This window comes from Plodia interpunctella, chromosome 17 (assembly GCF_027563975.2).
Source record: "Plodia interpunctella isolate USDA-ARS_2022_Savannah chromosome 17, ilPloInte3.2, whole genome shotgun sequence".
In the NCBI taxonomy this organism is placed as follows: Eukaryota; Metazoa; Arthropoda; class Insecta; order Lepidoptera; family Pyralidae; genus Plodia; species Plodia interpunctella.
The window spans coordinates 4,564,090-4,577,901 of NC_071310.1; the positions used below are offsets into that span (position 1 = coordinate 4,564,090).

At 34.3% G+C, this 13,812-nt stretch overlaps 1 protein-coding gene across 1 annotated transcript; it reads left to right on the top strand.

Moving 5' to 3' along the window:
• Positions 1 to 403: 403 nt before the first annotated feature.
• Positions 404 to 1,450, top strand: LOC128677315 (uncharacterized). The gene has a single exon (XM_053758063.1). It carries the CDS (start codon positions 404 to 406, stop codon positions 1,448 to 1,450), a length of 1,047 nt encoding a protein of 348 aa, XP_053614038.1.
• Positions 1,451 to 13,812: the final 12,362 nt, after the last annotated feature.

A 13,812-nucleotide genomic window follows, 5' to 3' on the forward strand; every position in this document is an offset into this window, starting at 1 on the left:
CTCAACATCATTTTGCGTGTATCATCCGCATCGCATCTGCTACCTACCCACTTGAGTGCTACCGGCGGCCGGTCGACGCGGCGACGACGACTACGTCACTCGAGTATATTGGAACTAAGGGCGGATTAAACTGGAGTGCTGCGTTTATGGTCACCGCGCGTAAATCATCGCAACCAAAGGCAAACTTAAACTGGAGTCAGTACGATCGACATTTGCGCATGCAAATTTTTGTTGGATGAGCGTATCACATAATATTTTTTCCTATTATTTTATGCTACTGGTGACTATAATAACACTATATGCTTATATCATAATATCAACTATACGCTTATATCACACGGCAATAATAACATCTGACTTAGTTTATTACTTTTTTCTGGCACCAAGATTTATTCAATTCAAGATGCCTCTGAAGCGCACGCCCCCGCAAACTCCAACAAATTCGTCCCCACTTCCACGGCCTGAGGCGACGGTCATGTCTGCGCTGCTGCACGATGACCGCAGTACCCTGCAGTCTTCCAAAGCAGAAATCAGTATGCATCCAAATCCTGTGATAATTGATGCAGCTACAACTTCTCAACCCCCAACAACGCTATTCGCGCCTAGGCTCCCACCTCACTTTTCGGGGTCGGACTCGGCCTTAAATAAACATGAAAATGTGACTGTTAGACCGAAACGCAAATTTGTCAGTGAAGAGGAAAGCAGCATGAGGGACTTCATGCAAGAAATGAAGAATATGTTTGTAACGTTTGAGGAGTCACAGAATCAAAAATACGCATACCTTCAAAGTACCCTGAATGAAATTAAAGAAAAAAACTTGGAGATAGCGAATTCGCTTGACTTCTTAAGTCAAAAATATGACGAGATAATTCTCAAAGTCTCAAAGCTGGAAGCTGACTCAAAGAACTCACAGAGCCACATACAAGGCCTTGAAGCAAAAATTGAACACCTTGAAAGAAAAGCCCGCCTTTGTGCTGTTGAGATTCGTAACATTCCTAAAATAAATCCCAATGAAACAAAAGAGGATTTGTGTAAAACTGCACAAATAATAGGCGAGGCTGTGGACGTGCAGATAAAATCTGAAGAAATCAAGGATATTTATCGATTAAGCTCAAAGCAAGAGTCTGCAAAGCCCATTGTGGTAGAATTTACAACGCTCCTCAAAAAAGATAAATTACTTAGTTCCATAAAAAGCTATAACAGACAAAATGGAAACAATAAATTGAACACGACCATTTTAAAAATGTCTTGCCCCGATAGACCTATTTATGTAAGTGAAGCATTAACCTTCAAGGCCAAGAGACTGTATTATCTCGCCAGAGAGTATGCTAAGATAAATGATTATCAGTTTTGCTGGACTTCAAATGGAACAGTCCAACTTAGAAAAAGAGAAAATGGCCCGATAATTAGGATCAACTCAGAGGAAGATTTCCCAAAAACTGACAAATGACTAGGCCTACAGGATTTAATGAACATTCACGCAGCAAATTTTTGTTTTGAGATATATTTATTGCTTATTTATTGCATGCATTTATTACATTTTCTATTTAAACCTTTAACAATATGTCATGTACAAACCCAACACATTATCTTACAAGTAGACATAGATAGCTTTACTGCGCTGAACTCACTTAGAAAATCTCCCTTGATTGCTTGCCTTTGGATATACTACTTTTGTACACAACATATCTCCCTGACAGAGTCCTTATATTTCAATGCTTTACATTTGCTGCCATAAACGATATTTTAAATGATATGGACAGTGTGTCCTTGTGCGAGTCACATATTTGTGGACCTGAAGACTGTACGAAATATATTCAGAACTCAAAAAATACCATTAACATTTTAGCCCAAAATTTACGGAGCATTAATGCAAATATGCCTGGTCTCCAGGTCTTATTGAACAGAATAGGGATACATTGTGATATCATAATTCTATCAGAATGCTGGCTATCGTGTAATCCAAATCTACCATCTTTGTGTGGGTATAATCTTTTTGCCTCATCACACACTTACAACCAAAATGATGGAGTCGTTGTGTATGTAAATTCCTCTTATACTAATATCACTGTACATGAACCGCAAGTTCCAGAAGCAAATTGCTTAGTCATTAAAATAGGAAGTGAAACAGCTATCTTAGCAATATATAGGCCTTTTGCTTTCTCTAATGTCACAAACTTCCTTAACGCCCTAGATCAAGTTCTTTTGGGACTCGCAGGGTTTAAAAATATTTATATCATGGGTGACATTAATATCGATATAACTCCGGGGCGTGAAAACTCTCAGGCATTAGATTATCTGGATCTTATAGCTCATCATGGTCTTTTCCCTGGCCACTATTTTCCGACGCATGGTGCAACTTGTTATGACCATGCAATCCTAAAAACATCCATGAGAGCAAAATGTCTAGTTCTAGAAACTACCCTCACTGATCATTACACTGTTATTGTATCGCTTTCGACAAAAAAAACAGTAATCAAGCAGAAAATCACCAAAATTGACGAAGTTAAATTGGAGGAGGCTGTAAAAAATATTGATTTTAGTCCTATTTACACTTGTACAAATCCTAATACTGCCATTCAATATTTAATTGACCATCTAATCCAAGCTATAGCTTTATCCAGTGTTACATATAAACCATCTAGAAAGCGTAAAACAATCAAACCATGGATCACTCCGGGGTTATTACGGTGTATGAGGCACAGAGATTACTTACATAAAAAAATGAGAAAAAAACCACACGATGAGACAGTAAAACTAGTATACAAAAGATATCGTAATTATTTAAATAGCCTTTTAAAAAGAATTAGAAGGGAATATGAAAAAGAACAGTTACAAAAAGCTAAAAATAATAATAAAAAGACATGGCAAGCAATCAAAGAAATTACAAATTTGAACAAAAAGCAACCTTTGCAGACTGATTTACTTAACCTTAATGAATCACCACAATGTTCTGTTGATCAAGTGAACCGATTTTTCGCCAATATTGGTAAAGAATTAGCAGCTAAAATTACACCAGATCCAAATTTCCAGATGAGCCCCAATTACCTTCCTACTAGCCCCAACTCATTTGTATTACTAAATACAGATGAAAATGAAGTAGAACGGCTAATCAACTCGTTAAAACCCGATAGTGCACCTGGATGGGATAACATATCATGCAAATTTATACAAACCCACAAAAATATATTAATCCCTCCTTTGACTTACATATTTAATCTGTGTATAGCTTCAGGTATTTTCCCAGATTATCTTAAGAGACCCGTAATTATCCCTATTCACAAAACAGGGGATCGAGACCGTATTGATAACTATAGACCGATTTCCATTCTTTCCGCTTTTTCAAAAATTCTGGAACGGATCCTTAATAACAGGCTCATGACATTCTTTGAAACAAATAATCTCCTATCAGCGAATCAGTACGGCTTTCGTAGCAAAAAATCAACTAGTGAGGCTGTTAATGAACTTATAAATCATGTTGTCGAGCATTTGGACCGTGGTTCTAAGTGCATAGGTCTATTTTTGGATCTAGCAAAGGCTTTTGATACGGTTTCGATTCCCCTGCTCCTGCAGAAACTGGAGGCCATGGGAATCAGAGGAGCTCAATTGGCTATATTTGAGAGTTACCTGTCAGGGCGAACACAACGAGTTAAGATTGGCTCTTATGTAAGCGTGGACGAACCCGTTACTTTTGGAGTCCCCCAGGGTAGTATACTGGGACCTACTCTTTTCCTCGCTTACATAAATGATCTTTGCAATTTACTCCTTCAGAATGGCAGGATCATCACTTACGCCGATGACACAGTACTTTTGTTTACTGGAATATCCTGGACAGACACATATAGTTCTGCACAGGTGGGTTTCAATATAGTCCGGAACTGGTTAAACAACAATTTACTTACTCTTAATTTAGAAAAAACTAAGTATATTCAATTCTCCATCCAAGATTCTAGTCATCTAAGGAACCTCGATCTTAAATTATTTGCCAATGATTCACAATCAAGCTACACTATCGAACACACAAATAGCATAAAATATCTCGGGATAATCATAGATAAAAATTTAAATTTTAAACAACACATAGTTATTTTATCTTCTCGGGTACGTAAGCTCATTTATATTTTTAAACAGTTAAGGCACGTTGCAGATGTTGACACCATAAAAATGGTTTACTTCGCGTTATGCCAATCAATATTGACGTACTGCATCATCTCATGGGGCGGAGCTGCAAAAACGTACTTCTTACGAGTTGAAAGAGCACAAAGAGCTATACTTAAGGTTTCATGGTTTAAGCCATTTCAATTCTCAACAGAAGAGCTTTACAAAGTCACTAAGTTATTGACTGTGCGGCAACTGTTTATACTTCATACCGTAAATAAGCAACATTCTTTGACTCCCCTCATTGGCGAAAATGTTAGACGCAACCATCTAGTAGCAAAATCAAAACTTTTTAACACTAAATTTAGTCACAGATTTCTGTGTTTTCTAGGGCCTTACTTATACAATAAGCTTCACAAATCGCTATCTATCCACCACTTAAACACCTTCAAAATTAAATATATTTTGGTGGAATGGTTACAAAAACTTAATTATGAAGAGACAGAAAATTTACTTCAAGTTTTACAATAAAAATCAGTAAATAATTGTAACACTTAAATACTTTCTGAAATCGTAATCTCACATCTACATTTAAATTGACACCAATACATGACATCTCACGCCCCTTTCAAGTAAACTGCCTACTTAGCGTTACATAACAGCGTTACATAAGCATTCACAATCTACTATTATTATATTTTCTAGTTTAGGAACTTCAATATTGTATTAGCACTGTTTTTAGTTGGGTACTTTCAATATTTTTTCACTAATTAAGAGGCGGGGCCTGATGACTTGTAGGACAGGTTTATACCTAGTACAAGCGTCAGCTCCCACAAACTCAAGTTGTTCAATTGTACCTCAATATTGTCAACTAGTATTAAGCAATCTTGTTTGTGGAGAGAAATAAAGATATATTATTATTATTATTAATCGAATTTGTTCTAAAAACAACCGGCTTAATCATACTTTTGTTACTGACATCTCAATTTTACATACGTAGCAACCCACACATGTACTTTTATGTATGGGGCTTTATGTCTTTGAAGCTTTTTCTTTGATAAGCTTTTAGAAACATAATATCGAAGAATATAAAGCGCCGTCGTTTCTATATTTTGTATACAAGAAAGCGAACACCAAATCAATATTCCGGATACTACGGAGTTACATTTGAAATAATTGATACAATTTTAAAATTGGAACTTGAATGCCAATGAAATAATTATTTGCAACTAATTGCCCGTCCCAACTTTGCTCGAGTAAAAACATAATAAACTATACTCCTAAAACTTACTCAACTATACTATCTATTGGTGATAACCGCATGAAAATCCGTGCAGTAGTTTTTACAAATCGGCAAAAAGTTAATTTTTATTTTATCTTGAAGAAACAAAAACGACATCATGATTTTTGGTATGGAGCAAGAAGAATATTTTGAGGAATAAAGTGTGGATAATAAAGTGTTTTTTTACTGATAATTCTATGTTTGTGAAGTGCAACAAAGAGGCATTAAATCCAAATTTAATCTTTTCCTTTTGTTGTTTACTGAATTTTGTCCTTGTGAAATGTAAGTCCCGAATAATATATATGGAAATTTTGCTACTTGAATAGCGTTTTAATGTATTTAAATAACTAAATACAATAAATGCCAGTTTAATTGATCCAGTTTTATTGAATACAAGATTTACTAATTTTTCGGTATCGTTAAAGTATACTAGAAATGCTTTTTAACGTCACAATACATTGCTGTCATACAAGCTAATTATAAAATTTTATTTTTGACATTAGAAATAATTTACTGGACGGAAAATAGCCAATTATATTACCACATTGTCTTAAAAAAAACAACATAAATAGATACTCGTATTATGAGTAATAATACAATTTACTAATTAATGAATCTCTAGAATCTTTGTGAATCCCTTTTAAATATAAATGCATAATTTAGAATCTATTAATGTGCCATTATAGGCTTACCGTAAGATGGTACACGAGGTATGCCATACTGCGCACATATTGTAATATCACCAAACGGTTCCGTGTAGAGCCCCAGTCAATAAATTTTACATACTATACATATTTTGATTACTTTTGGAATAGTACCTGAAATACATTAACTGGTGCTATTTGTATTGATTGTGGTGGTGTTGTCGGAGGTACCTTAGTTTTTTTCTATCTTTCTCTCTCTCTTTCTCTCATCTGAGCGTTTTCCCGATTTCTTCTTCTTCCTCATTTTTACTTATATAGGTACTAAATATATCTATTCCAAATTTCATTTCAAAAACAGCCCATTGATTTAGATACATGACATACATAGAAAACATGATAGAGAGACTTTCGTATTTGTAATTTTAGTATAAATATACCTCCAGACCAGTCGAATTTGAAAACAAAAACCTTTTCATGACGCATCGCCCATAAGATCAAATTAAAAAGAAGATACACGTTTCTATCATCCCAGGAGCATGCTTGCTTTGTCATCTGATTAAATGGTCATACTACTGTCAAGTCATCCTCTTTGTTTCGCATTGTGGATATTCCGAGCATGACTGTGCACTAAAGTTTACGGTAGCGCGGGAATTGAAATACATGACCCGAAGACGAATTTCACACTTGCTCCGTGGATTCAAGGATTTAAGTTGAGAATTTGAAGCAATTGAAACGAATATAACGGTAATAAAAGTCACTGTTTAGTTGGAGACAACAGTAACGATCCTATGTGGAACTAAGCTATAGTACCTACTACCCAATCAAATGTTTTGTCTCGTTCTGTCAATGTCAAATAATAAAGTTCGATAGTGACTAAACATTTAACGTAAGTTAAATAATAGGATTAATCTTTCTTTTAATCATATGTGTGCCTTTGGTGTTTTATTTTTGTATATTTCTTATGTCAATCAAGATACTAGATTGTTTTTTTGTGTCTTAGCGTTTTCCCGGTTGCTTTTCCCGCCATTGAGGATGGGAGTCTAACGTCCGCTTTCCTACTTGTTTACATACATACATATGTTTGTGTTGTAATACTTACATATATGTTTTCTCCACATTTCACATGGTTCTGTAAACTAAATATTCAGCCAGTGTGCAGGTTTCCAACGTTTTTATTCACCGGAAGAGAGTGGTGACATATGAAAACTACTATACCCGAGTCAGATTGGTATACAAATTCATGCGACATGAGTAGGATTCGAGCCTGGGATCTTTCGGTTCATAGGCATGTTCAAAGTTATTCAAAAAAGTAATACAGACCGACCTTCACCATTTCCCGGTATTATATCGCTATCGACACATTTCACCTGTGGGAAACCTCATATCATTGTAAATTGAAAATAAATTCCTTTAAGCTTTCAATTACCTCAATCGGGAGACATATATTCCCCATATCTGCGGCGGGTTTTCGATGTCGCGAGTAATGAATTACAATGTGTTTTAACAAGGCTTTAACTGTTGTCGAGACATAATTGGATTTATGATAAAAAAATTGTAAGTACCAATTTGTGTTGAATTTGTTTCTGTTGAACAGTATTTCTTCTAACCCTTGTCGATTAACGTATCGTACCTCCTATCAATCTGTGTGATTTGTCCATATCTAATCTATATAGTTTATTTTTAATAAGTTTAATTGAGCATATTTTATTTAGTTTTTATTATATTATGAAGGTCTGATTTGAAAATAAAATTTTAAATTCATTTAAAAATTAATAAAAATTTATATTACTAAATTAATAAATATAAATATAAGGTAGTAGAAAGAGTAACGAAATGAATTAGACAATGAAATTAATCATGTCGAAATCAGCTAGTCATTTAATACGCTTTATAATGCGATGCTGGCATTTATCAGCTAAAATTCAAGTTAAACATATTTGAACCAAAATGGTGCGGCGGCCAGCTAAAGAGAACCCAAATTTATTATTTACGAACAAAATCACATAAACGGTCACCGAGATCGAGTTTCGTGGAATTATTAATCACATGTTGGAAGTTTTACGGATAGATTAACTTACCTTAGTTGCCATTCAAAGTTGGCAACTAAAGGGGCGGCCTTATGCCTGTCCGACAGCCTAACCTTGCCAGCTTCAAAGGGTTAAAGTAGGGAAACGCCCGAACCACGCATCAATATTAACCCATTAAGTTTGAGAGTGTTTGCTGTTGGCATATGGGCAAGAGTGGTGACTTGATGCGTAAGGAAATTATAAAAATTATAGAAATATATCCTGGTTCGGTACGTGCAATTTTCTTTTCTTCTAAATGTATTCCCGGTTTCGTTCTAAACGTGGGTTTCGGTGCTTAATGTTTGAGGAAGAAACCAGGAAGGTAAACGTCTTTTTTACTTTTTCTTCTTCACTTCAAACTGTCTTTGGTTTTTTGACGATGTCTGACGATATTTATCTTCACAGGCAACAGGTTCACTGTTAAATGAGTTTATTTCGAAGTTTCCTTCACATCGATGGTACATTGTTCCAAAACGCTAGTAGTTTGTAGCATTGAACAAATAGTGTAATAATTATAATTTTATCTAAATAATTTAAAACTGGACGACAAAAAATAGATGTATTTTATTTATCATGTGATTTTCTTTACTATCGTTCCGAAGTCAGATTAATATATAAAAGTTAAATTAATTGCTCGTCTTACCGTAACTATTAATATTAAAACACCCATAAAAATAAATAAATCTATTACAGGACTATTCTACATACTCCATTTTTTGTTCGGAACCTTTCTTGTCAAGAATCAGCAAGCAGTGAGGTTATAGTGCGTGAAATTTCAGGCGATTACCTCTGGATTGGTGAAATTGTGTTTAAAGTTCAGTTTGACAGAACCCAAACTAGTTGATTTATACTATTTTTGTATCTATATAAAGATTGAAATCACCATGTTCTGTAAAGATCAAAGTGTCTTCTAAAAATATAAACTACCTGTGTATACGGGAGGTGTTGTGTATAAGGGAGAGTGGAAATTACACGCTGAAGTGATAAGTATTTTCTTACTTCATGAATATATCATGTCTTTTGTAGTTAGTTTTTGGTCAAAGGTTTCATGTCATACCAATGTTAGTAAACACTAGATGCAAAATGAAAAAAAGAAAGATGCACATTGCAACAGTATTCTTAATTATTGCAGTAATATTATTTAAAAATGAAACACTTGATGGAATATTAGAATTTTACTTTTGATAGATTATTGTTAATAGTAGGTATATCAGATCAATCAGACTATCAGCTACAAATAAATTTGTCTAATAACCTTTCACAGCTTTTTTTCAGCTATTTATGGTTTGAAGATAAATTGAAATATTTTTTTTTTCATATTTTGATGGAAACGGCACTCGCTGCTATATTTTATCAATTCTTTTATTTCTTGGCAAAAAATAATAATTTTTTTAACGGACTTTTAACAGATTATATCACACTAGATAAAGGTTTTTAGTAGAAAATATTATAGTTTCTTATAATATACTATGTGGTCACAGTTGTGTGGCATAATTTGTCAAGACTCAAGATCATTTTTTATTTTCGCTAAGGCTTCATAACTCTTTAAAATGTTTACGATAAATATACCTTGTCTTACCTTGTAAACAGAGAATACATAAAGTTTTTACCCACTGTAAATCCTCGTGAGTTGCCTCCGTGTAGAATAAAACCCAGACCAATATTTGACTAGACAATAAAGAGGATTATTAGACTAATCTAAGAGAGACGTATATTTGTCTAGACATGAAAGGGGATTATAACAATATGTAATAGTAAAGTATATACTATATGTATTATATAAATTATATATTATATAAAACATATAGTGCGTTAAAAAGTAAAACATGAATTTGATCAGCATTTTATGTAGGTTCTTCTTTTGAATATTTTTTATTAATTTCTTGTTAATGATCTATGGAATGTATTAGTAGTATCTCTAATGACAGATTTAATTTTATATTCCCTTGCTCATTCTCGCTCCATTATTTTGACTTCTGTCGGCAGACAATGCTGAACACATGGAATCCGAAGCACTCCGCGGAGTACCTACTAATTCCATGGTTGAACAACGCATTGTATGAAGTTTCGACGTTCGTCAGTGTCAAAAACGAAAACAATTGAGCACGGCGTCGCAACGGAGCTCGGCTGAGCGATGGGGCATGGCTCTGAAGAAGTCCGCCGACTTTTACGACCGCCATCCAGCGGCAGCGACACGACAATAAAACATTATTTGATGTTTTCCTTCACGGGAAAGAGAGTGGTTAAGGAAAATTACCGTATTAATAACGTTTGTATGAAAATTACCGTACACAAGTTACTGTCTACTGTCTAGTAAGGACCATGCCCCGGTGCTCAGTCGCGCTCCGTTGCGACGACGCACCACGTTGTAGGTCCGTCGTGCACCGTTGTTTTTTTCTATAGGTTTTGACACTGACATGCGATGACGTACGTCGAAACTATATAATTTCTACGTTGTTCTGTGTTGTCGGTCGACGGACGTGAAAATGTTGGAGCGCGATTGATTCTTAGACTTTATGCTACACACTAACTCGGACAGATGCCGAAGTCTTTGCGTAGTTTGTATGAGAGCTTTTTGTTGTTAATCTGTCAAAATATGGGGAACTGTTTGCCGATAATAGTTTCTCTGTATGTCTGTATAAGAGAATTTAACACATTTTTACTTAGCACAAAAAAATAAATTATTTTTAATAAATAAAGTACTATTTAAAAAAGCGCTCTTACAATGTTAATTTATTTTGTTGTTTATTTTATTATTTAAATATAATACATATTGTAATACCGTACTTTTTCAAATGATTAAATAATTTTAATTTTCCACAAAATTAGGTATTTTGTGGTCAATGCTCTACCTTATTGCCTTTGCTGTTGATACCATTAGAAAAGTACGTACCTACACTAACCCATTATACCGTATACCTACTTGCTAACACATTACGGTCAACAAAAAGGTCGTGATGTTGTTGGCAAAGAAGTTCCCGCATGCGTTGTACGGGACACACGGGATATAAAAAATACAGAAAAAAAAAAAACAAAAAATATTCTTCTTCTTTTCGAGTGTGCGTGTGAATTGCACTTATGTTGACACTATTGAACTTGTTAACACTATTGAAGTCGCCCGCATCTGTCATAATTTATGACAGATAACTCATAACATTTACGACTACCTGCCGACATATAGTGACAAGAGTCGCATGTACAAACTAGTGAACTCAAACTATGAATCTTTAAATTTTATTTATTATTTTTTTAAGTTACATTTTTTACAGACATCACTGCCTGAATGCAAAGAAGTTAGAATATATGCGACAATCTTCATTATAAATCGGTGAAAAAAATGTTATTCTTGTCGCCGTAAATGATTTTAATAACGCCTGTTTTACACTCTCACAACTCTCAACCACAAGAGAAACTTAAAGACTACTGTTTGTGGGTAGGTCTATATTCTTTTTTATATTCAAATTTTGAGTGTATTTGACTTGATTCTAGCCTAATGAAAAGCAAAGATTATGTCTAGGATGTTACACGTAAACTTAAAAAATACCTACAAAAATTATATACAATATAACGAAAATTTTCAACTGAACCGAAAACATTTTGGCTTTCCGTGTGTATCCGATGCATCGTATTCCTGACGCAAAAGTACAGCGTTCTAACGACCGTGCCTTGCTCCAAGTTTTAATAGCACTGCCTCACTTTTAGGTCCCAGTTAAAGCCTGGAATGAGGTCAGAAACACGTCGAAAGCGTAAAACCAAGTTTCTGTGAATAAAAAAAAGGAAATTCCTTATTTGTTATTGATTTATTTTGCTCTTATCGCGATAGTCATATTAAATTTCTACTTTTACGAATATGTATAAGTAGAAGTATAATATTGGATGAGAGAAAATGTTAATCATGGCTAGACAAATCTACAAATACACAATTGTAATTAGCGATTGTTATATCTATAAACAATCGAAACAACGAGAAACTATTTTGTTGTTTACTTGATGAACTTTGAAGTAAAATATCAAACAATTAAGACAAAATTATAAAAACATATGAATAATTTAGAAGGAGAATCCAGTTGGCCTGAAACCAAAAGCGTGGCATTGACTGCCCGACGCCACCCTACACTGATCCCGGTTTAATTAGGAACTAGTGCCAAATCCACAACTGTTTGTATTTTAAATGGAGTACATGGAGAATTTTAAGCGCGTAAGCCTATTCACGAAATGAATAGGTACAATGGAATTATGTTTAGTACAATCGCAATTAAAATGAGGGACCCGCCTCACGTGTGATTATCGACTGAGAGACCGATTGAAACTCGGCCCGCCCGTGTGCAAAACCTCTCACTAAATCAATCTAAATCCCAATAAGTTTCAAACGTCAATTCATAACCGCTATTCAAAGTATACAGAGTACACTCACAATGTGTACTTTGCTCGTGTCATAACAGAATTAATTAAATCCATGTGTACACTAAAGATTACTCGCCGTGTTTGAGTAGGTTAATCTATTATTAAAATGCAGCTGCATTCATTGTTTTTACAATATTTGTTTTAGCTGACAGATTGTTGTGTAGTCAAAACGCAAGTGTATATGTTTTTATACTACACCAGCGACCCGCCCCGGCTTCGCACGTGTGCAATAATATGCATGTTATATATCTTGTGATAGTAATAATAGCTAAGTGGCTTTAAATAATTTCACTGAAAATTTCACGATTTATTTCTGAATTTATCGTTGCATAAACGATTGTCAACACCCTCCTCTGCGGGACATAAATTATGGCGACCAGAATAAACAAAAATATTAACTGTGTGTTACTCAGTATCTTTACACGGAGTTAAATTTAATTGAATCACCTATTTTAGCTTCCGAATACAGATGGAGCTATAAGTTTACCGTATGTTGTGTTTACCGTTGTGTCTGTATGTCTGTCCGGCCAAACGGCAAAATTTTGATCTAGTGTTTTTTATTTGAAATATAATACAACCAAGAGTGTTATCTTCTACCTTTAAACATTGTATCTTAATATTGAATATAAAATTATAAGTATTCTTAGTGTTTTTCGACTGTTTTTGGACTGTAAGCTTATTTCAATCCCTTCGTAAGATTCGTAAGATAATATCAACCCGAAATCAATACTAATCAATCATAACTATAACTGATCACAATTGGACGACACAATTGGCAATTTACTTCAATTTAAATTCTATTCTGTTCCTTTCGAAATTTAAATTATAATTTTTTTTATCCAGTATCCATAGTGCTATAGTCGACACCCTCGTCGCTAAGTGTGGGAAGTCTGGGCATGTACACAAAAGAGCTAATTGTTTGCCGGAGACGACCATCCGCAAACAGCGACAAAATATCGAATCACCGCCCGCTTTGTTTGCTTTTTGTTAATTTATGTTTGCCAACATCGCGGCATTGAGATCGTCTGTTCCATGTTTTAGAACTCTGTGTTTCTGACATAAGAATCTCAAATATACTACCAACTACCTTTTGTTTTTGTATAGGAAAAATAAATTTATTTACTCGTATTTATCATTGCTAATAATAAAATACTTATAGCCACATATTCACATTCAGATTTTTTCGTTGAATGTTAAATCCTATTTAATTGTAAGTAGTAACCAGCAATATAGATATAAAATGACGTAGGTATATTTATCCTTCATCAAAGTGGCATATTCATTGACATGAATATCACCAACCCCCACAAATGGGAAG